We start from the raw sequence: 23,239 nt of genomic DNA on the forward strand, positions 1-23,239 counted from the left end.
GCTGGAAACATTACAATTGATTTCAACTTGTGCAGCACTGCACAGCAGAAGAATGAATCTAGTCTAGGTTTGCAATTTGCAACGCATTACAATTAATATCATGGATAGACTCATTGGCCTTTCAAGACAATCTATCAACTATATTTTCACAATAACTCCTTTGGGTTCTAATAACTTCCTGCATTCCTATAAGCCTATAAATTTCCAGGGTGCAGCATGTCTTTTAATCAAACAAATAAGCATGTTAACCTTCAATTGCTCTTTTTAATATAATTTTTGTTAAGTTCAACTTTCTTTTATAAACTTGCATAATATCATGCCATACTTTTCATTTTACTTGCTCATTAGTGCTTCTATTATGCTCTTATACTGTCTTCAATTCTCTAGTGCTGGGACAAATGAGACTGATCGAATGGCTTTGTTAGATTTCAAAGCCAAGATAAGTCATGATCCTTTCGATGTGTTGAGCTCATGGAATGACACCCTCCACTTTTGTAAGTGGCATGGGGTGACCTGTGGGCGTAAACATCAGAGAGTAACGATACTTGACCTGGGTTCGTCGAAACTCGTAGGTACCCTCTCTCCTTCTCTTGGAAATTTAAGTTTTCTCATGTCGATGATCCTTACTAATAACAGTTTTGGTGGCACAATTCCACCTGAAATCGGTCGTTTGCACCGGTTGCGAACTATTTCTCTCAAAAGTAATTCCATCGGAGGGAAAATTCCATCAAATATATCAAATTGTAATAGCCTTAGTTATTTAAACTTTTATTTTAACATGTTGGTGGGAGAAATCCCACCTATGCTTGGTTCCTTGTCAAATTTGCAAATTCTGTCTTTAGCAAAAAACAAGTTGACAGGCAAGATTCCTTCATCATTAGGGAACTTATCTTCCTTGTCTATGCTCTCTGCAAATTATAACTTGGTTGGAAATATACCTAATAGTCTAGGAAAGCTAAAGCATTTGACCGATCTATATTTTGCCGCCAATAATCTTTCTGGAGTAGTCCCACCCTCGATCTTCAATCTTTCTTTATTGACAGATTTAGAATTAGGAATGAATGAGTTGGTTGGAAATCTTCCTTCAAATTTGGGTAATATTCTTCCCCAGATTCAATGGTTCTCTATATTCTCTAATCGATTCACCGGAGAAATTCCAGCTTCAATATCCAATTCCTCTAATCTAGGATCTCTACAAATAAATGACAACAATCTTCACGGACAAGTTCCTTCTTTGCACAAGTTAGGGAGGCTTGTTTTTCTTGGACTTGCCCAAAACTCCCTTGGGTATGGTCAAGTTGGAGATTTGAAATTTGTTTCTTCCGTGGCCAATACCAGCAATTTAGGATGGTTAGAGATAGGTGAAAACAACTTCAAAGGAAACTTTCCAAGAATCATCTGCAATTTCTCTTCGCTTATTTTGTTGGAATTAGACTACAACAACATAGACGGAGAAATACCAAACTGTATTGAAAATCTTGCCAATTTGCAAACTTTTTACGGACAAGCAAATGCACTTTCGGGGGTAATTCCTCAAGGCATAGGGAAGCTCCAAAATCTCATGATTTTACATTTAGGAAATAGCCAATTATCAGGGGTCATTCCATCCTCAATTGGAAACTTAACCATGTTGTCTCGAATTATCCTGAATGATAATAGTCTGGAAGGTGAAATACCACCAACTCTTGGAAATTGTAAATCACTAACCCATATATATCTTGCAAATAACAATCTTAGCGGCAGGATACCCTCACAACTGTTTAATCTTCGCACATTGTCTGTCCTACTTGATCTATCTGGAAACCAACTCACTGGGAGCCTCCCTGAAGAAGTTGGACAACTCAAAAGTGTGAGCTTCATTTATTTATCAAATAACATGCTATCAGGTCAATTACCCAAATCTCTTGCTAGTTGTGTGTCTTTAGTTGAACTATCTTTGGGGGGAAACTATTTTCAAGGCTCTATTCCTGATACATTGCAAGATTTAAAAGGTCTTGCTTTGTTAAATTTGTCATACAATAATTTTTCTGGTAAAATCCCAAATTTTTTGACGAGCCTACAATTAGAACACCTGGATCTATCACATAATAATCTTGAAGGTGAAGTGCCCACAATTGGAGTCTTTAGCAATGCCACTGAAGTTTTCATTACTGGGAACAAAAGGCTTTGTGGAGGCATACATGAGTTAAAGTTGCCGCATTGTAGTTTTAGGCACAACACACAAGATAAAAGATTGAAACATAGGAAGAAATTGGCAATTGCGATTTTTTCTGGGTGTTTAGGAGTTTTTCTTACACTAGGATTAGTTGTGCTCCTGTATATTTTGGCATCGAAAAAAAAGACAACTGCACTATCAACTTCTAGTGATTTAGAAAATATTCCAAATTTGTCTTACCAAACCCTTCTTAAAGCCACAAACGGGTTCTCCCCGGGGAATTTGATTGGAAGCGGAACATTTGGGGCTGTATACAAGGGAATCCTTGATGGTCAGGATGAATCACCTGTTGCGATCAAGATGTTCAACCTTGAGTATCGTGGTGCTTCTAAGAGTTTTATGGCCGAATGTGGTGTGCTCCGAAGCATCCGACACCGAAATCTTCTAAAAGTGATAACAGCTTGCTCAAGTGTCGACTATCAAGGCAGAGATTTCAAGGCTTTGGTTTATGAGTATATGGAAAATGGTAGTTTGGAAGATTGGTTGCATCCACCAGATCAAATAACCAATATAGATGAAGCTATTAATAATAGCTCATCAAGGAAGTTGAATATTCGCCAAAGACTTGATATTGCAGTTGATGTTGCATTTGCCTTGGATTATCTTCATCATGATAGCGGTGCCTCCATAATTCATTGTGATCTCAAGCCAAGCAATGTTCTTCTTAATAATGATATGGTTGCACATGTCGGTGACTTTGGGTTAGCCAAGATTCTCCTTGAAGGAATTGACATCTCTCATGCAAATGAGTTCAGCTCTATTGGAGTTAGAGGAACTATCGGATACGCTCCTCCAGGTAAATTAATCGTAATCCTCTTGTTATTAAATTCATACAAGGTCTAAATTTATAAATTTCGTGTTAATTTTCTTTGAAATAACTATATTATTAAGGCATGAAATTATGATGTGCAGAATATGGCTTAGGAAATGAGGTATCAACTTGCGGAGATGTTTACAGTTTTGGAATCCTTCTACTAGAAATGTTCACAGGAAAGAGGCCTACCAATGACATGTTCAAAGATGGCCAAAGTCTGCATAGCTTTGTCAAAGAAGCTCTGCCTGCATATGTGACCGAGGTTATAGTCTTATAGATCATAGCCTTCTTGAAGACATTGACGAAGAGGAGACTGATAGCAGCTTGAAGTTGGAGGCCATGACTTCTATACTTGGAATAGCAGTTTCGTGCTCAGTTGAGGTCCCGCGAGAAAGGTTGGACATGAGCGATGTTGCTGCAAAGCTATTATCGATTAGAAACAAGCTCCTAGGGACTCGCTTGCAACGGAGGAGAAGAATTCAAATAGGTTACAATTAAGGCTTCAACTACTGGTTTTCCCTTCGATTATTGATGTTCTTTAACAGTGTCTTTAATTGAATTTTATGATAAATCATGTTAACTGATTGTGTGATTCGTCTTCATTTGGAGCATAGGTACACAAGTGTGATTGACGATTACCAAGTTGATCTACAATGAGTGAGCTTATCATGCAGTACCCCAGTTCAAGATTAAAATAATGAGCCAATATGTATATGCTTAAGTGGTTTTTTTTTTTTTTAGTATAGATCTATTATAGAGTATTCGATGTCTTGTTTGATTCTGAATATTGAATAATGGATGAATTTTAAGATTTCTTTCTCGATGTACTCAAACTTAATGATATTGTGGTAGGATTTTGCTGGAGTAATATGATATAGTCTTTGGTAGAGAGATCTGACTCATTAATCCAATTTTTCATGCGAGTATCACTTTGTTTTCTAGCATGACCAAGTCGTTCAGTCCAGATTTGTCCAAATCATGAAATTGAAGAATCCTCTTAGTTGTCTACTAGAAAGAAAAGAAAAAAAAATAGAGATTTAAGTTTCTAACAAATCCCATTACCGCATTTTAAAACAAGTCCCGAGCCGTCTACTTATGTATAGTATACAATCACTTAGGCTATGTTTAGTTCACCCGAAATTTTCTGATCTGAACTTATCTAAACTTATTTTTTCTGATATGAACTTATTTTTTCTAAACTGATCTGATTACAAGATCTTATAATTTAGATTTTTCTCAATCTATAAGAAAAAATATAGTCATATGGGGTCTTGTTTGATTCGTCTCAATGAGTACTTTATTAATATTCAATTATTATAATTTTTACTAATATGTAATGAAAGATATTTAATAATAATAATGAGTTTTCAAACAGCTGATGATTTGAGAAAATTTGATAAGTATCATATTCAGCATGTTTTTAGAGAATCTAATTTTGCTGCCGACTGGATGGCACATTATGGCCATTCCACTTCTAATCTTTGTTATTGGTTTGAATCTCCTGATATTGCTTTTTCCAAGATCATCCGTAAGGATGCTTTAGGGTGGCCTGTTAATTGGGTACCTCCCTAGTTTCTTTCTTTCTGGCTAAAAAAAAAAAAAGAGTTTTCAAAACTGACTGATCTGATCTGAACTTATTTTTTCTGATCTGATTAGATCTGAAATAAGCAAAAATGAGGTGAACTAAATATAGCCTTAGTATACGTAATATATGTACAAAGTCACTCAGCTAAGAATGTGAAAGTATTGTATCAGATGGTCTGATCGAAACTTTCGGTCGGACCATCAATAACTCCAAAAGCAATGAGCAACGCCAAAAGTAAGCGCTTCAACGATAGCAACGAAAGGTATAACTACAGCGCAAAGTTTCTCTCCAAGCGTCAAAGAGCTCGAAATCTGCAGAAATTTAAGCACAAAAAAGAAGGAGAAGAATCAAATATTTTCCAGAACTGAAGAATGATTGAAGGAGAGAGAAAGAAAATAATTACGACTATAATTGTTGTTGAAACCCATTGTTGATGTTGTTAATAATGGAAGCAAAAGAAGAAATTGAAAGAGTGAGAAAGATCTTGGAAAGATTTGTTTGATGTGTTTGTTTTTCTCAATCCTCCCCTCTATTGTGGAAATAATTGTGAGGAGGAGGAGGAGAGAGAATTGAGAACGAGAAGAACGTTGGTTTATTCTTTTCAAGTGCTTCTAATTGAAACAAAAACAATAACCAACTGAAAAAATGAAGACTAACTGGAAAAAAAATTAGAAACTAACTGAAAAACATTAACTAAATGATGACCAACTGAAAAAAAATGAAGACTAACTGAAAAAAAAATCAAAACTAACTGAAAAAAATGAAGACTAACTGAAAAAAATTAGAAACTAACTGAAAAACATTAACTAAATGATGATCAACTGAAAAAAAATGAAGACTAACTGAAAAAAAAATTAGTAACTAACTAAAAAAAATGAAGACCAACTGAAACCCAAGTGCTTCTAACTGATGTGGTCCGACCAGTTGTATTGTGTCAGACGAGTCTGACACAATACCTTCTCGCTAAGAATTGGTTAAAAGGGCCTTTTCAACTCAATGGTGAAGGAACACCCTGATAAGGCATAAGTCATCGTTTCAAATGTACATATATGAAATCCTTGCCGATCAGTTTCAAATCGTTTCAAATGTACATAAATGTCAACTGTGGGGAGGAACTTAAAGGAATATAGTGAGGAGTTTCTCCAATCAGTGCCACTGAATTTACGCACTTCAGTTAGATGCTTTGCAGGGGCACTTAAAGTGTCTCCTTCAGCAATTTATAGACTGCTCAAGAAGGGGAAGCTCAGAAGCCATACAAGTAGTAACCATCCAAGTTTGACAGAGACTCACAAATTGGAGAGGATGAAGTGGGTGCTATCCCACATTCTGCCTGGCACATCCACTGAACAAGCACATTTTATAGACATGGAGAACATCATACACATTGATGAGAAATGGTTCTACTTGAACCCAGATACAAGGAGATTTTATTTATTGCCAAGAGAAGATGATCCATATAGATGTTGCCAATCAAAGAGATTCAAAATTAAAGCAATGTTTATGGGGTTAGTATCAAAACCAATGTATATATGATGTTGAAGTTAATCTGATTCATGATGGCAAGTTTGGCATCTTTCCTTTTGTAGAGAGGGTGGCAGCAAAATACACTACCAAAAACAGAGATAAGGGCACTATTGAAACCAAGGCTGTTGAGAGGATCACTCAGAAGGTCATCCGAGACATGATTATACAGAATGTACTGCCATCTATAATGAGTAAATGGCCTGCTGGTCTGTCCAAGGATATATTCATCCAACAGGACAATGCTAGGCCTCACATACAAGGAAATGATGAGGCATTCAAGGCAGCAGCAACTCAAAATGGGTTCAACATCATGCTCGTTCAACAGTCACCTCAGTCCCCAGATTTAAATATGTTCTTGATTTAGGGTTTTTTAGAGCCATACAAGCTTTAATGTATCAAACTTTATTTTCCTAAGAACATAGATGAGCTCATAACAAATGTGCAAGATGCATATGACAGATTTGATCCTAGTGTTATGAAATACACATGGTTACAATTACAGTGGATTATGGTTGAGATTCTACAGGTTAAAATGAGGTAATAATTACAAGAACCCTCATCATGGAAAAGAAAGATTAGAAAGGTTGGGTCTTCTCCCCAAGAATGTCAAATGTGATCAAGTTATTGTGGATGAAACTGTGCACTATTTGAATGAGAAGTTACCAAATGAAAGTGAAGAACTTGAGTACTTTGACAATGAGGGGGTTATTGATGAAGACTAAAGTGAATGGTATGTGTGCATTTTTTTGTTGAAGAAAACAGTTTTTTGGAAGAACATTAAAAGTGGGTGAATTTTGTGAAGAAAATGGTTTTTTGGAAGAACATGTTTTTTTGGGTAAATACATAACAATCACATTGAAGTAGGAACTTTTGTTAAACTGCACACCAAACCTAAGCTATGTAAATGTAGTGGAGGAATGTAGGTTTGTAAATGCAGTTTATATCAATGATTATGCTTATTCTATTTACAGTTATGTTTCTTATTTACATCATTGTTATTGTTTCTTTTAGTTTTAGGGACCGATGCATACTTATGAATTAGCAAAGAACTACAATCACAATCATTCATGTTAAGACATCATTTGACCTTCTAAAATCCATCAGGGAGACTTTTAACTTATGAAGGAGATCAATTCATTAACACCTCAAGGCACAATGCCGAGCAAATCATTGACTCACTTCAAGTTATTGGTGAGTCCTTCATCATATGGATTAGGGAGTGATTTAAAAAACAGGGAGACTCAATATAGAACAACAAACCAATGAAAAACAAAAGTGCTTTCTCTATTCATAACTCATCATTCATCAATTTGACATCACCCTTAAACTCTAGGTCAAGCTCAACAGAACCAATAATCAACCAAGACAACCAACAGCTTCCAAGAACACAAGCATCAAACACAATCCAAGCTTATCCAACAGCAACCCAAACATTGAACATCACCAACAGAAACATTCAACATCATCACCAACATATTCAAGATCACCAACACAAGCGGAATATACATAAGCATTAAAACAGAAAAACACAAACCAACAACAGCAAATATTGACATGGAAAAAAACGCAAGTAAATAAGGATAACAAAGGGACAGTAGTCAAACCTCACTTACAAGAATTTTTGTTCAAATCAGTACCACCAATCACTATCCCCCTCCTCTTTGAACCAGATTTGAGGAACGATTTTGTCCCACTTCCACCACTTTGCTCAAAAGAACCCACCTTAGCCTTTCCTTTTCGGCTATATGAATAATAATTCATCTCAAAGTCCATACAAGGAAGAGCACAAACAGTAATGCGTTCAGAATTAGGGTTTGTAGAGACATAGAGTGGGGGTTTCATGGGAGTTTTGAAAACCACTTTTTCTTTTACTTCTTCATCGGAACTCACCAGATCTATAACTTCGTCTTTCACAATTTCATCTTCTTCAGAGGACTCACTTGGTAAATCATCAGGAAACCAAGGTTCCTTCATGTTCTTGATATTTTCAAGAACAGCACCCAAAGCTTTGCAAGCAGTTGGACCCATACACTTCTCAGCAGCCCCTGATTCATAAAGTCTACGGGGCCAAGGAGAACCATTTTCAATTGATTTCATGACGTCATAGATGAACACCGCCTCTCCCTCATCCGTAGTTTCAAAATGCGCATCAATCAAAGGTTCCAAATTGAGTGAATAAACCATTTTTAAGGAGAGAGAAAATGATTTTCCAGCAAAATTTCTAAGTACAGAAAGAAAAACGAAGATGAGGAGAGAGAGAGAGCGAAGATCTGAAGAGTTGGTGTTTAAGGAGAGAGAGTAGATCTGAAAAACTTAGAGAGAGAACAGAGGGACGTTAATACAGATGAGGGAGATGAGCAGTTATGATGAATGATGATGAAGAACCCTAGGTTAGATGAAGTTGGTGGGGTGGGAATTTAATTGGGGTATTTGGGAGGTCATAAAAATTGGTGGGAATCATTAGTTTTAGGTTAGATTCATGTTAGGATTAATCAGATTATTAGAAGTAGATTAATGTACATAACACTAGTTAGTAAGGGTAAAATGGTAAAAGTGTAAGGTAAAAGTTACTAAATAAGGAAAAAAAAAACAATGTTGCATCTATTTTGAAACACACGTAAATAGACAATGTGGCATCTATTTTGAAACGTAGGAAGTATTAAGAAAAATCAAATGAAATATACAAGTGTAGAATTGAAGAGGAGAATGAGATAATAGGGAATAAAGAGAAATTAAGGGGACTTGCTCTAGTTGTATCCGAAATTACAAGAGTTATTATCGTCCTTCTAAGAGCAGAGATGAGAGAAAAGTTACTAGAACTCGGAATCTAACTCTTGTAGGAGTTTATTGTTACCTCTTACAACACTTGATTTGACCACTTCATTCGAATATATACTTTCTCCGTTTTTCTTTTTTACATGTTATCACTTTCTATTTTAGCAATTTATAAATAAGATGTTACAATTTTATTTTGGGTAATAACTTCTTTCTATCTCTCTCCTATCACATGTTTACATGGGACCCTTTTGTTTTCTTTCTCTCTATCTCTCTCCTCTCCAAAAATTACCTAGGATTTCGTTATTTAGGCTCCTTTTGGTAGGGTGTAAAACATTTTCCCGAAAAACTGTTTTCCTCTATTTTCAGTTTTACATTTGTTTGGTTGGCAAAAGAGCGTAAAATGAAAGGAAAATGGTTTTCCTTATCTCTCTTGTACACTCCTGTCACTTACCATCTTATTTTTATTTTCCTTTTATTTCATCATTTTTCTTATATGAAACCAAACAACGGAAAACTAATTTTGGAATTGTGTCTTCCATTATAAATTGTTTTCCACGAAAATCATTATACATTGAAAATATTTTACGTCCTATCAAACAGAGCCTACGCGTATCCATAAAAGACAATGGTCAATGCCGTAGCATGTGGTTTGTGCTGGACTTGACTGAGCTATTACTTGACTTCGCAGTTGTTGAATTTTACTGGTGCTGTTTCAATCTCCTTCACATGATTTTATGAGAAGATACCTTTAGAATTATCTTCTTCCAATTATATGTTGACTAATTTGTTAGAATTATCTTCTTGCAATTATATTTTGACTAATTTGTTACTGATTTTTTCCTGGTCAAGTATCTCTCGCCATCAATCAGTCTTCAACCACAGGATAATTCAAGGCGACTCAAAATATCATCCATGTACCTGTAAATGTAAATCATTTACTGATTGGTTGTTTCAGCAATTAAATTAAATGATTTTTTTGTGAGAAAGTACATAATAGGGAAGGACCTAATAAAAATTTATTTGTCTAAAAAACCAATTAATATACTTCCGATTGATAATAGGAACCAGTTTATGAATTTCCGACCAAAATCACCATATTCCGGTGTTGACTTTTTGCAATTAGGACACCACAATTACATTTGATAGGAATTTTGTTGCTTGAAGATGATTTCACAGACATTTTCCTTCAATTTCCGAAAAAATTAGGGTTTGGAAGATGGTAGTTTGGATTATTTTCGTGACGCTCTTGATAACAGTGTGATTATTTGAACTTCAATATATAACTTAAATTTGTTAGATGAGATTTGCTTTTTCCGTTCCATAATATAAGTCCTGTCTCCTGATTATTATATTATGGGACGGAGGGAGTAGGACTCTAGGTTGATCATGTCTAACCAAGTTGATTTCCTGTGAACAAATCTTTGAGGCAGACATGCAGTATGCAGTTTATATGAAGAATAAAAATTTGTGAAGCAGACATACACATGCATTAGTAATATTATGGTATAGTAAATATAAGATTAATATCTTTAGGTTAAATTATTATCTTACAAAATGTTATATTGTATTATTGTTTATTTTCAAGAAGTGTTTGGGTGAAATATTAGGAAGTTATATTTTAGGGATAATTTTCAAATAATAGTAAGTTTGTGAGACAAGGATTATTGGATCTCCGTCTGACTTGAGACATGGCTTTAATGTGATCTTATGTACTTTTACTATCTAAAAACTAGTATTTGATGTGTGAGCATGATTTTGCTCAAGAACATCTAGTACCTGACATGAGCCAGACTTTGCTCAAGAAAAGCTAGTACTATAGTTGAAGTCGATAACACCAAATTTGTGCAAATTGACTTCATAGATGACTGATAAAGTGATCCTAGATATCAATTGATCTTGAATATTTTATTGGGTAATATAAGGAATTTATGTGGGATCTTGTTAGATTTATCTCGATATAAACTTATAAATTATCAACTATATATATATAGTTTTTACTTATAAATAATATTATGCTAAATTACAGCTTCCCAGCCTCACTACGGACTTGGTGAAGTATATGTTCTATTTTAATTGAGGCAAATGTAGGCTAATGTTATTTGGGAAAAATAGATAAATGCTTGGTTTATAGATGCTATAAAACACTATAATGCTAAAATACAATACCACTATAATGTTTTTTTTCTTATCCGGGGCATAGGCCCATAGTATAGTGGGGTTTGATCCCGAAACCTGATATATATATACTAAAGTCTTAACCACTAGACTACGTTGTATTCAGTGTTATTATCATAAAGTATTATATTAATAAATGAAATTTTTTCTTATCAGATGCATAGTCCAGGCCTAATAACTAGTTATAGGTGGAAAAGACATTGGCCTATAGTTTAGTCACGCTAGAAACATTACAATTAGTTCCAACTTGTGCAGCACGGCAAAATAATAAACCTGGTCTAGGTTTGGAATTTGCAAAGCATGCACCTCCAAAATTTGCTTGTCTGTAATATCATGAATAGACTCATATGTCATAGTTGGCCTTTCAAGACAATCTATCAACTTTGTTTTCACAGTAACTCCTTCTTTCTGGGTTCTAATAACTTCCTGCATTCGTATAAGCCTATAAATTTCTGGGTTGCAACATGCCTTTTAATTAAACAAAAAAGCATATTAACCTTTAATTGAGCACAATTTTTTTTTATAAACTTGCATAATACCATGCCATACTTTTCATTTAACTTGCTCATTTGTGCTTCTATTATGCTATTCTACTGTCTTCAATTCTCTAGTGCTGGGACAAATGAGACTGATCGAATGGCTTTGTTGGATTTTAAAGCCAAGATAAGTCATGATCCTTTAGATATGTTGAGCTCATGGAATGACACCCTCCACTTTTGTAAGTGGCATGGGGTGACCTGTGGGCTTAAACATCAGAGAGTAACGAGACTTCATCTGAATTCGTCGAAACTCGTAGGTACTCTCTCTCCTTCTCTTGGAAATTTAAGTTTTCTCATGTCGATGCTCCTTTATAATAACAGCTTTGGTGGCACAATTCCACCTGAAATCGGTCGTTTGCACCGGTTGCGAAGTATTTGGCTCAGTAATAATTCCATCGGAGGGGAAATTCCATCAAATATATCAAATTGTAATAGCCTTAATGATTTAAGACTTTCTGTTAACATGTTGGTGGGAGAAATCCCTCTTATGCTTGGTTCCTTGTTAAATTTGCAATTTCTTGTTTTGGATGAGAACAAGTTGACGGGCATCACTCCATCATCGTTAGGGAACTTATCTTCCCTCTCTCGCCTCGATGCAACTTATAACAACTTGGTTGGAAATATACCTAATAGTCTAGGGAAGCTAAAGCATTTGACCGGTCTATATTTAGGCGGCAATAAACTTTATGGAGTAGTCCCACCCTCGATCTTTAACCTTTCTTTATTGACAAATTTAGAATTAGGCATGAATGAGTTGGTTGGAAATCTTCCTTCAAATTTGGGTAATACTCTTCCACATATTCAATGGTTCTCTATATTCTCTAATCGATTCACCGGACAAATTCCAGCTTCAATATCCAATTCCTCTAATCTAGAAATTCTACAACTAGATGATAACAATCTTCACGGACAAGTTCCTTCTTTGCACAAGTTAGGGAGGCTTGTTCATCTTCTACTTCACATAAATTCCCTTGGGTATGGTCAAGTTGGAGATTTGAAATTTGTTTCTTCCATGGCCAATACCAGCAATTTACAATGGTTAGAGATAGGTGAAAATAACTTCAAAGGAATTTTTCCAAGAACCATCTGTAATTTCTCATCGCTTACGTTGTTGTACTTTAGCAAAATCAACGTAAGTGGAGAAATACCAAACTGCATTGAAAATCTTGCCAAATTGCAAGTTTTTCACGGAGGTGACAATGCACTTTCAGGGTTCATTCCTCAAGGCATAGGAAAGCTCCAAAATCTCATGATTTTAGATTTAGGAAGAAACCAATTATCAGGGGTCATTCCATCCTCAATTGGAAACTTAACCATGTTGTCTCGAATTTACCTGAATGATAATAGTCTGGAAGGTGAAATACCACCAACTCTTGAAAATTGTAAATCACTAACCCATATATATCTAGCAAATAACAATCTTAGCGGCAGGATACCCTCACAACTGTTTAATCTTCGCACATTGTCTGTCCTACTTGATCTATCTGGAAACCAACTCACTGGGAGCCTCCCTGAAGAAGTTGGACAACTCAAAAGTGTGAGCTCCATTTATTTATCAAATAACATGCTATCAGGTCAATTACCCAAATCTCTTGCTAGTTGTGTGTCCTTAGTTGAACTATCTTTGGGGGGAAACTATTTTCAAGGCTCTATTCCTGATACATTGCAAAATTTAAAAGGTCTTGCTTTGTTAAATTTGTCATACAATAATTTTTCTGGTAAAATTCCAAATTTTTTGACGAGCCTACAGTTGGAAAGTCTAGATCTATCACATAATAATCTTGAAGGTGAAGTGCCCACAATTGGAGTCTTTAGCAATGCCACTGAAGTTTTCATTACGGGGAACAAAAGGCTTTGCGGAGGCATACCCGAGTTAAAGTTGCCGCATTGCAGTTTTAGGCACAACACACAAGATAAAAGATTGAAGCATAGGAAGAAATTGGCAATTGCGATTTTTTCTGGGTGTTTAGGAGTTTTTCTTACACTAGGATTAGTTGTGCTCCTGTATATTTTGGCATCAAAAAAAAAGACAACTGCACTATCAACTTCTAGTGATTTAGAAAATATTCCAAATTTGTCTTACCAGACCCTTCTTAAAGCCACAAACGGGTTCTCTCCGGAAAATCTGATTGGTAGTGGGACATTTGGGTCTGTATACAAGGGAATCCTTGATGGTCAGGATGAATCACCTGTTGCGATCAAGATGTTCAACCTTGAGTATCGTGGTGCTTCTAAGAGTTTTATGGCCGAATGTGGTGTGCTCCGAAGCATCCGACACCGAAATCTTCTAAAAGTGATAACAGCTTGCTCAAGTGTTGACTATCAAGGCAGAGATTTCAAGGCTTTGGTTTATGAGTATATGGAAAATGGTAGTTTGGAAGATTGGTTGCATCCACCAGAGATAACCGACAGGGATGAAGCTAATAATAATAGTTCATCAAGGAACTTGAATATTCGCCAAAGACTTGATATTGCAGTTGATGTTGCATTTGCCTTGGATTATCTTCACCATGATAGTGGTGCCTCCATAATTCATTGCGATCTTAAGCCAAGCAATGTTCTACTTGATAATGAAATGGTTGCACATGTCGGCGACTTTGGATTAGCCAAGTTCCTCCCAAAAGAAATGAGCATACTTCATGCAGATAACTCTAGCTCTATTGGAGTTAGAGGAACTATAGGTTACGCTCCACCAGGTATATATTAATTATCATCCTGCTATTATACATACATGTTTAAATATCATAATTATGTTAAATTTTCTTTGCAAAAATTTTAAGGCATGATATAATGATGTGCAGAATATGGTTTGGGAAATGAGGTATCAACTTGCGGCGATGTCTACAGTTTTGGAATCCTTTTACTAGAAATGTTTACAGGAAAGAGACCTACCAATAACATGTTCAAACAGGGACAAAGCCTTCATAGCTTTGTGAAAGAAGCTCTACCTGAATATGTTACCGAGGTTCTAGATAAAGCCCTTCTTGAAGACATGGACCAAGAGGAGACAGATAGCAGTGCAATGTCGGAGGCCTTGACTTCTGTACTTCGAATAGCACTTTCATGCTCAGTCGAGTTCCCGCGAGAAAGGTTGGACATGAGTGATGTGGTTACAAAGCTATCATCCATTAAAAACCAGCTCCTCGGGACTCGACTGCAACAAAAGAGGAGAATTCAAGGAGGGGTGCAAGTTTGATTATTGATGTTGATCTCCTATATGCGTTGCTTAAGTGATCTTTTACTCTTCTTTCTCAAGCCTCGAAGTATTCGAGATTGAAACATTACAGTTTGGGCATAAACTATATAGATTGTCAAGCTTTTTTCTGCATGTTCTCAAACTGAATGTAATCGACTAATTGTGTTGTCTTGCATTCGCTTTTGCTTAACTATAATATGGAAGGATCTGACTCATAAAATTCTTGGACCCTCGGTAAACAGTTCATCGCAATCGTTCGCTTCTAGCATGACCAAATATCTCAACCCAGATTTTTCCAGAACAATGTTTTCTGAAAGCTAAACTCACAAGTTATACAGTTATGCTTTAACATTCATCAAAATAAGTAAAAATGAGAGAAACATAAAAAATGATACTAGTTCCATATAAAGAATCTTTATTCTCCACCAAACACTAATTATCCAAAATCACTGATCATTTATGACTCCCCCTTTTATTGTAGAAGAAATTTTCAACAAACTTTTAATATATCTAAGGGTGTGTTCTCTTCAACATAAAACAACTTAACTTAATTAAATTGAACTGAATTGAACTAAATTGAATTGAACTGAACTGAACTGAAATGAATGAGTAAAAGTATTATCCAGAGCTGAACTGCATTAAACTGAAAATAAGCTGGAAAAAACAGACCCTAAACCACCTTTATAATGCATCCTCTAAATGTTTCAAAGAATTGACAAGATAAACATTTAATAAATTGGAAATTATAAGTTCCAACCTTCACTGTCAAACGCATAAAAGTAAATATTACCACCTTTAACCACGTTTGGTAAAGATAATATTCTTACATTTGCACATTAGTGACAGTAAATCACTTAATTTAGAACAGCTAAACAACAAAGCGATAAACCAAAAGCATAGCAGCTATCATTCATAAGTTCATCGGAATTTTACCATGATTTAGATGCCTACGAGGGCCGCACGATGTTTTTCTTACAATTGCCTGAGGTGTTTTCCCACGACCATGTTTTACTCGCTACAAAAAAATTGCAACCTCCCTAATAATATACTACACCTGCAATGTGATCAGCAAGACCCGAAGATTTACATAATGCGGAGGAAATAACAAATCTGAATAATCTACACCGTGGTGGTTAGTTAAAATGGGTCAGACTTCCTCAATCCTCATAAACTTGTATCAGCTGGGTGATCAGGGGCCTTGTTTGAGCTGTCCGGCTCTGTTTTCACACAAGCTTCCGGTTGCTCTGAGCCCAAGTTTGAAGCCTGCAAATGAGAAGGGACAATACATGTCAAATGCTTGACAAACTTGAAAAAGGTGGATGATCCATGGCATCTTCAGTTCACCTTTAAAGATGTGTTCCCTGTACCATAAGAGAGAGTCATGTCTCTCGCATGATCTACAAGTTCTTTGACATCCTCCTGAAATCAAACATGGTGGTCAAGTTTCTTCTTGTAACTATTCTACGCTCTGAATGATAGCAAACAGATAGCAACTCCTCTATGACCTCAAGATAGCTAAAAAGATACGAAATGATCAGGTCACAACACAAGTACCACAAGCAATAGGTAAGTAATGTATTTTGTAAAGCACTAAAACCCAACAGGAGAAAATTTCGCACTACTGAAAGTTTGGAGCACTATTCCAACTTCATTCATGCTGGATCTTTTTTGTTTTCTTGCCTTGTGAGCTTAAGTACAGATTAAAGCAATTTTGGTTGCTTAGCGATGAAGGTTGATCCTCTTCTTAGCCTTGTTTGAGTGTGCTAGTTTTTTTCCAGAAGGTGTACATTAGTAGTGAGTACTGCTTTGCATGGTAGTTAGTTATTAAAAACTAGAAATACATGTCAGCAAATATCTTAAGAGGTACACAGTACTAGATTGAAATATCAAAGTAATAACTTCACTAGTATTCTTAAATTTCATTTTTCCTTGCAATGCTCCATAAATCTTCGACGGAAAATACCATCAATGATTCCAAGTATTCTACTAGAAACACTGTCCACAGGTCCTTTTTCACAGATTTGGTATCCAAATAGAAGTTGTGCATCAAAATGACAAGAAAAACTGTAATGAACTTCAGCTAACCATTCAGCAGACATATTTAAATAAAACTGCAAATATTTTCCAGACACTGAATTCCCTATAATTATGTACATGCCTCTCAACCAAATATTATTGCTTATCAAAAGAAGGTGTGGAGGAATATCCTGAAATAAAGTAACCATAGCACAGACTCATTAAAAAAAACTAGATAGCAAGAAACATACCGAATCTTTAGCATCAGGCTCCACAGCCTCTCTCTTCACTCTGTTTCGAACAGATAAAGGACTGCACCAAATAAAACAACAATATGAAGACCCAAAATAGAGGTGTCAAAAAAAGAGGTTAAAATGTGAAAACAAGCAAAACAAATGAATTTTACGCACCGATCTTCAATCTCCATATCAGAATCTGGATCCCATCTTTCATCTGGATCTTGCTGATCTTCGTCATCCTGAACAGTAGGCAGAAACTTCAAGGTATATGCTTATAATAATATAAGTGGCATGTAAAAACTCTATAGGAAAGGGGGCATAATCAGCTTTCCTGTAGCAAAAACAAACGTAGAATATCCAGGACTACTTTCAGTTACTTACGAGTCAGTCCTAATGGAAAAAGCATATCATTTGACCTTTTTGATTTAATGTTCCTAGCTTGAAGAGGTGAGTGATTATAATTTAATTCCCTTACATTGCATGTCAGTGTACAAAAGGCATAATAATTCTTGTTACTAACCCTCTTTGCAGTGCAATGCACACATACTGCCCAACATGTACCAGCCACCAAAATTTTACCCCTTTCTTTTGCATAGAGTTTTAGGAGAACTAATGTTGTGGGTCATAGAAAAAAAAAAGAAACTATTATTTTATATTAAAGTTAAATGTATGTATGATGAAAAGTTAGTGGTCCTATTCCAAAAATAGAAACAAAAGAATGGGGTAAACTAATAAGGGACATCCCAAAAAGGAATACGGGTAAACTAATAAAGACCGGAGGGAGTATTTTTCTATAAACATCTCAAGGTTCGGATTTATAAAATGAGACACCACAATTCGGAAAGAGATTATAAATACTAATTTTGTTTCCTAATGATTGCAACATATTCCTTATTATGTTTTATAACACTAGCGACATTTCTCTTTTGGGTAAAATTTTATACAAAGAATCTCTTACTTTATTTACTAATCACATTGACCTTTCTTTATTCTCTCTCCTCCACCTTGGTTCATGGGCAATTCCATATTTACAGGTATTAAGAAATGGAGGTAGTATCTAATAGATTCACTCAAATTAACACTTGGCGCATCTTTCAATGCCAAGTGTCCCCATATTTTTTTCAATATGTAAATCATGAAGTACCATATACATGAAATAAATAGGAACTTAATATAAGCATATATGGAAGAAATTGATAATTTGTGAACATATACCTCCTCCGCTCCAAAAAGAATGCAACACTTGCATTTTTAAAGTCGAACTTTACAAACTTTGACCACAAATTCCCACTACTATATAATAACAACATAATCATGTGAAATCTTATTACATTATGTCAATGTGTAGTTTCAAAATACAATTTTTGATAATTTTGTTAAGTACATAATCAGATATACTTATGGTCAAAGTTGTGCATTAGAGACATTGAAAACTCAAGTGTTGCATTCTTTGTAGAGTGAAGGAAGTATATCTTTTCATATTTCCCACGCAATCATAGATATGAATCTTAAGGTAAATGGAAAGTAGCTGAAATTACTCATCATATATCGTATTCTGAAAATATTTAATTTTTCAATCAACTTTTGTAAATTTTACTTCTTAAACCAGTTTTAATTGAAAAAAATAAAATATTAGAATGTTCTCAACTGAGAGAGATAAATTTGATTACGTGTATGACTTGAAATACCTCATCCTGGAAACCTAAAGACTACGATGATAGGTCCCAAACTCCCAACAATAATTCATGTCAATCTAATTGATCCATGTCCCCAGGTTTTTCAACGAATCCAAAATTGCATTCTTATGCACAAGAAAAACTTTCTACAACGATAGCCAGTATTCATCTTAGACTGTGCACAATCATTTCAACAATTGCAAGTCCCATTGCAATCTACAGCATCCTCTTAAACAAGAGTTCTACTATTCCCCAGCTTCACATAATTCTGAAGAGCATATAATACATAGTTCTGAATAAAAAACACAAGAAATCTACCTCTGGGAGCTCAGTGTCTGGAGGACGCTCCTGAAATGGAACACTTGGTGCATGTTGTAGAGTTGACAGATTCTCAAGAAGCTTTGCTCTAATATCCTCCAACATGGGCCGTGAGTTTTTATTTTCCATGTTACTTGGAGCAACATGGAGAGTATAATCAGGACCAAAATACTCATAATACTCATGTTGTGGCATTTTATCATCAAGCTCAATCCCAAGGGCAACCCCAGTCTGTCAATTGCATCAACAGATAATCAGTTGGATAAAGAAATTAAAAAAGGGAAAGTAAGCCTCAAACTTTTCGGATTCTTTCTCTTAACTAGTTAGGCGGAAAAATTATGCTGAGTTGGCAAGTTCAACTTACTAACCTTGACATGATTTATCAATAAACAGGGAATATCTTACAGGCAATGTAGATGTCATGAAGTTATAATGCACATTCAGGAACAAAGCATTCAGAATCAGGTTGGCAGAGTAAGTCCTCGACCTATGACCTAGGACTCGGCTAGAAGAGTCAAACACCGGTATGTGTCCAAGAGTCAGACACGGCCATGTAATGACATTTTGGAAAAAGTTTGCACAAGTCTGGAGAAGTTCATGAAAGTTCAAATTCCGGAAAACTTGAGAAAGGATCAGAAAGTCAAAAAAATTAATTGAACAAAAAAGACCCTAAGATGTTAGATTGCTTGAAAAGTATAATTAAAATATATAATTGGGTGAAATCCTTGCAATCCAAATTAAACTTTGACAAGAGAGTTGTCTCATTATTGTAATGTCAATCAGCCAGCTGAATGACATCAATTGGAAATGCCAAATAACAACTAAATAATTGCCTAATCATACTCAAAACATATGATCTTTCCTTAGATAGTTACTGCTGAGAGGGAAAGGTGATCAATGATGTCTCACAACTAATTACATGTGTGCACTTTTTTGGCTATATGTTAAAAGCAAAAGCCATACCTCATAACACCAGCAACGAGCTACATTTCGTATGGTATAGCCACCTCCACCCACCAACAGTAATGGGACATTAAAGGATCTCATGTATTTGACGCACTCAGCATGACCTCTGATTGAGAGGTTAAAACAGCCCAATCTATCACCAGACAAGGAATCAGCACCACATTGCAGGACAACAGCCCCAGGGTTGAAAACCTCCATTACTTTTCCCATAATGGGCCTAAATAATGATTGGTAGCTCTCATCATCAATGCCATCATCTAGGGGAACATTGAGAGAATAATACTTCCCCTTTCCATATCCAGTATCACGAATATCTCCTGTACCAGGAAAATAATCGCCAAATTTGTGAAAAGACACTGTCATGACCCTGTCTGTAGTATAAAAGGCCTCTTCTACACCATCACCATGGTGGATATCAATGTCCACATACAAAACACGCTGCAATATTTCAAAAGTGCTCAGTTAAAAACAGAAATACGTAAAATGACAAGTATGACAGGGATAATAGAATACAAAAAAAAGTTCAATGTCTACTCATGCAAAATTAGACATGTGAAGAAAGTAAAGCACATGAAGATGCATACTTTCTTCGAGATAATTTTTTTCTACACTTTATAAGTGAACCAGGCTTCGCACTCATAACATTTCTGATATTAGCTCTTGAATGATACTTTGCGCAGTTTTAATTGAACAAACACAAAAGCATGAGTGTGAATGTAGTGCAAAACACCTTGAGTAACTAAACAAGTTAATCTTTACTCAGAAAGATATTGACTGCAGAAGCTTGACGCCGATACATGTGACACTGCAGAATATATACATGCACACTGTGTGGTTAAACAGGGTGTGTCAATCTGCATTTACTGGTTTACAGCCAGTCAAGTCTATTCAGCAGTAACTTCACTTGCTCAAACAACGCAGCAGAGCACTTTGGAAAAATAAGCTTTACTTATACAGCCAGGGTGTGTGAAAAAATGGGGTAGAACCGTATGAGTTCCACTATCGTCGTCACTGGGCTACAGAGGACCAATAGAATAACACAATAGAAGAAAGTAATACTTCTTTGTAAACGCGGAAATGACTTGGGTTCTTAAAGATTTACTATAAAGTTCCTGCTCATGCTATTACATTCTGCAATCTACAGAAACCTGATCGAGGCCACCAATCACCATAACTTTTTATTCTACCAGCATCCTCAAAAAAAATTATCAAAGGAATTCTTAACTTGAAAGACTAATCAAAGATCTATCCAGTTAATACCCACAAAAAGTAATAAAATATGTTGAGTCAAAATCCTTCCAATAAAATAATAAAATCAATAAAATAACAAAAAAAAAAATCATGAAGGCTATCAAGCCAATGTGCTTCGATGAAAAAACAAAGGCTGATATAAGTTTCATTCCGTCAGTAAATGGAATAATACTCGATGGGAATATTCACACATCACAAACAAAGAACAACATTTGAAACATACTTCATTGCGCAAGATAGCTAATCTTAACAAAATGAAGTAAAAGATGAAAGAATAACTAGTACACTGTACACAGCAAAAATATCATTTAAAACGGTTGTATAATGACAACATACAGTTAAAATCTTGTTTTTAGATAGGTCTACAGATAAAACAAAAGTGATCACCATAAACAAGTAGAAGATGGTGAAGATCAACCCACTCACCTCATGCACTTTAAGAAGTTCCAAAATTGCCAATACAATATCATTCACATAGCAAAAACCAGACGCCTCGCACTTCTTTGCATGGTGCAAGCCACCTGCCCAATTAATTGCAATATCACAAAGTCCATGGTTCAATTTCACAGCACCTCCAACCGAACCTCCAGCATACGTCTGACAAAACGAGTACAAACCATCAAATACAGGACAATCTTCACCAACATTAAACCTCTTCAACTGCCTCAACTGATCCTGCTGTGTTTCCGGGGTAATACCCCTAAGGAAAGACACATAATCATCAGCATGAAACCTACAAAGATCCCTATCTCTCGCCGGAACCGGCTTAAGCACTTGCATATGTTGAAGTAAACCATAGTGAGCTAAAAGAGCATGTGTCATACGAATCCGATGCGGCTTCATCGGATGACCTTGTCCATAGTAATAATTTCCAACTTCTGGATCATAAAAATACGAAACTTTGCGTTTCACTCCGTCTGGTCCAGACGGAAGCGAATTACCTCCTGAATCCATACCCTAAAATTGGCACCAATTCCTGAAAAAAACATGAACTATTTCTCTCAAAACCCTAACATTCACTAAATTAAACCTTCAACTTCAGTGTATGAAGCTATACTTTTATCAACAACATACAAATTCATCACAAAAAAGCTTGACAATGTAATATGAAGAAACGAGTAAAAATCTGAAATTATTTAAGCATAAAAATGAAAAAAAATCCGTAAAAATAAATCAACAGATGAATTATGAGTTCATACTAAATTACTAATACATGTGAAAGCTTTAAATTCTGAATCTTAAAACTTACAGTAAAATTAGTCTGAACCAACCATCAAATTGTTGAAAGAAACAATTTTAGGTCTCGTCGAAATATGCAATTTTGCGCGCAATATTTAGATAGTTTCTCTCGCTCTTCTTTGTCTTCTCCTAAAACTTGGAAAAGGTAAGCTGGAAAAGATGAATGTAGAGAATAGAGAGAGATGTAAAATGTAATCGAGGGTTAGGGCTAGAGACCAAGAGTGGAGTACATTGCTTATGTTTCTTTTTCACTCTTGTTATGAAACTTCACAATTGTTGATGGATGATATAATCTTATACTCCACCTCGGTTTTAAAAATAGTATCCACGTCCGATTTCTTTCGTTGTTCCTATTTGGATTTCGAAATCGGAAAATAGGAGAACCTAAGATTCAATTATTTTAAATAAAATTAAATTAATTAAAAATAAAAATTCTTGACCTTTTGAGTTATTTAATGTTAGACAACTAATGATACAAAGAGTAGTTATTGATCCTCTTATAGCGTATATTGCTCTCCTCTTGCTTACATTTTATCCCACTTCAATAATTCTTGTTGGCTCATGTACCATCTTCTCTCTAAAAATAGAGACCATCTCTCTCTAAGAAAAAGAGAGTGCAAACCCTACTTCTAAATCTAACAATTTTTCCTCCTCTCCATACTCTTCCAAATCAAAGCAACTCTAACTAACAAAACTAAAATGCTTCCT

The 23,239-nt window shown here is 35.4% G+C and overlaps 2 protein-coding genes across 2 annotated transcripts; one reads left to right on the top strand and one right to left on the bottom strand.

Moving 5' to 3' along the window:
- Positions 1-223: 223 nt before the first annotated feature.
- On the top strand, positions 224-15,001 carry LOC104904407 (uncharacterized). The gene is made up of 9 exons (XM_057392289.1): positions 224-3,011; positions 3,128-3,301; positions 5,804-5,925; positions 6,029-6,119; positions 6,201-6,489; positions 6,598-6,675; positions 6,798-6,868; positions 11,600-14,326; positions 14,432-15,001. The coding sequence occupies exons 1-9, from the start codon at positions 317-319 to the stop codon at positions 14,824-14,826; spliced, it is 6,642 nt and encodes a 2,213-aa protein (XP_057248272.1). The 5' UTR covers positions 224-316; the 3' UTR covers positions 14,827-15,001.
- Positions 15,002-15,538: 537 nt separating this feature from the next.
- On the bottom strand, positions 15,539-22,805 carry LOC104904408 (histone deacetylase 19). The gene is made up of 8 exons (XM_010692650.4): positions 22,542-22,805; positions 21,719-22,268; positions 20,039-20,479; positions 19,076-19,306; positions 17,253-17,320; positions 17,094-17,154; positions 16,171-16,245; positions 15,539-16,089 (listed from the first exon to the last, which is right to left on the bottom strand). The coding sequence occupies exons 2-8, from the start codon at positions 22,244-22,246 to the stop codon at positions 15,991-15,993; spliced, it is 1,503 nt and encodes a 500-aa protein (XP_010690952.1). The 5' UTR covers positions 22,247-22,268; positions 22,542-22,805; the 3' UTR covers positions 15,539-15,990.
- Positions 22,806-23,239: the final 434 nt, after the last annotated feature.

This window comes from Beta vulgaris, chromosome 9 (assembly GCF_026745355.1).
Source record: "Beta vulgaris subsp. vulgaris cultivar EL10 chromosome 9, EL10.2, whole genome shotgun sequence".
In the NCBI taxonomy this organism is placed as follows: domain Eukaryota; kingdom Viridiplantae; phylum Streptophyta; class Magnoliopsida; order Caryophyllales; family Amaranthaceae; genus Beta; species Beta vulgaris.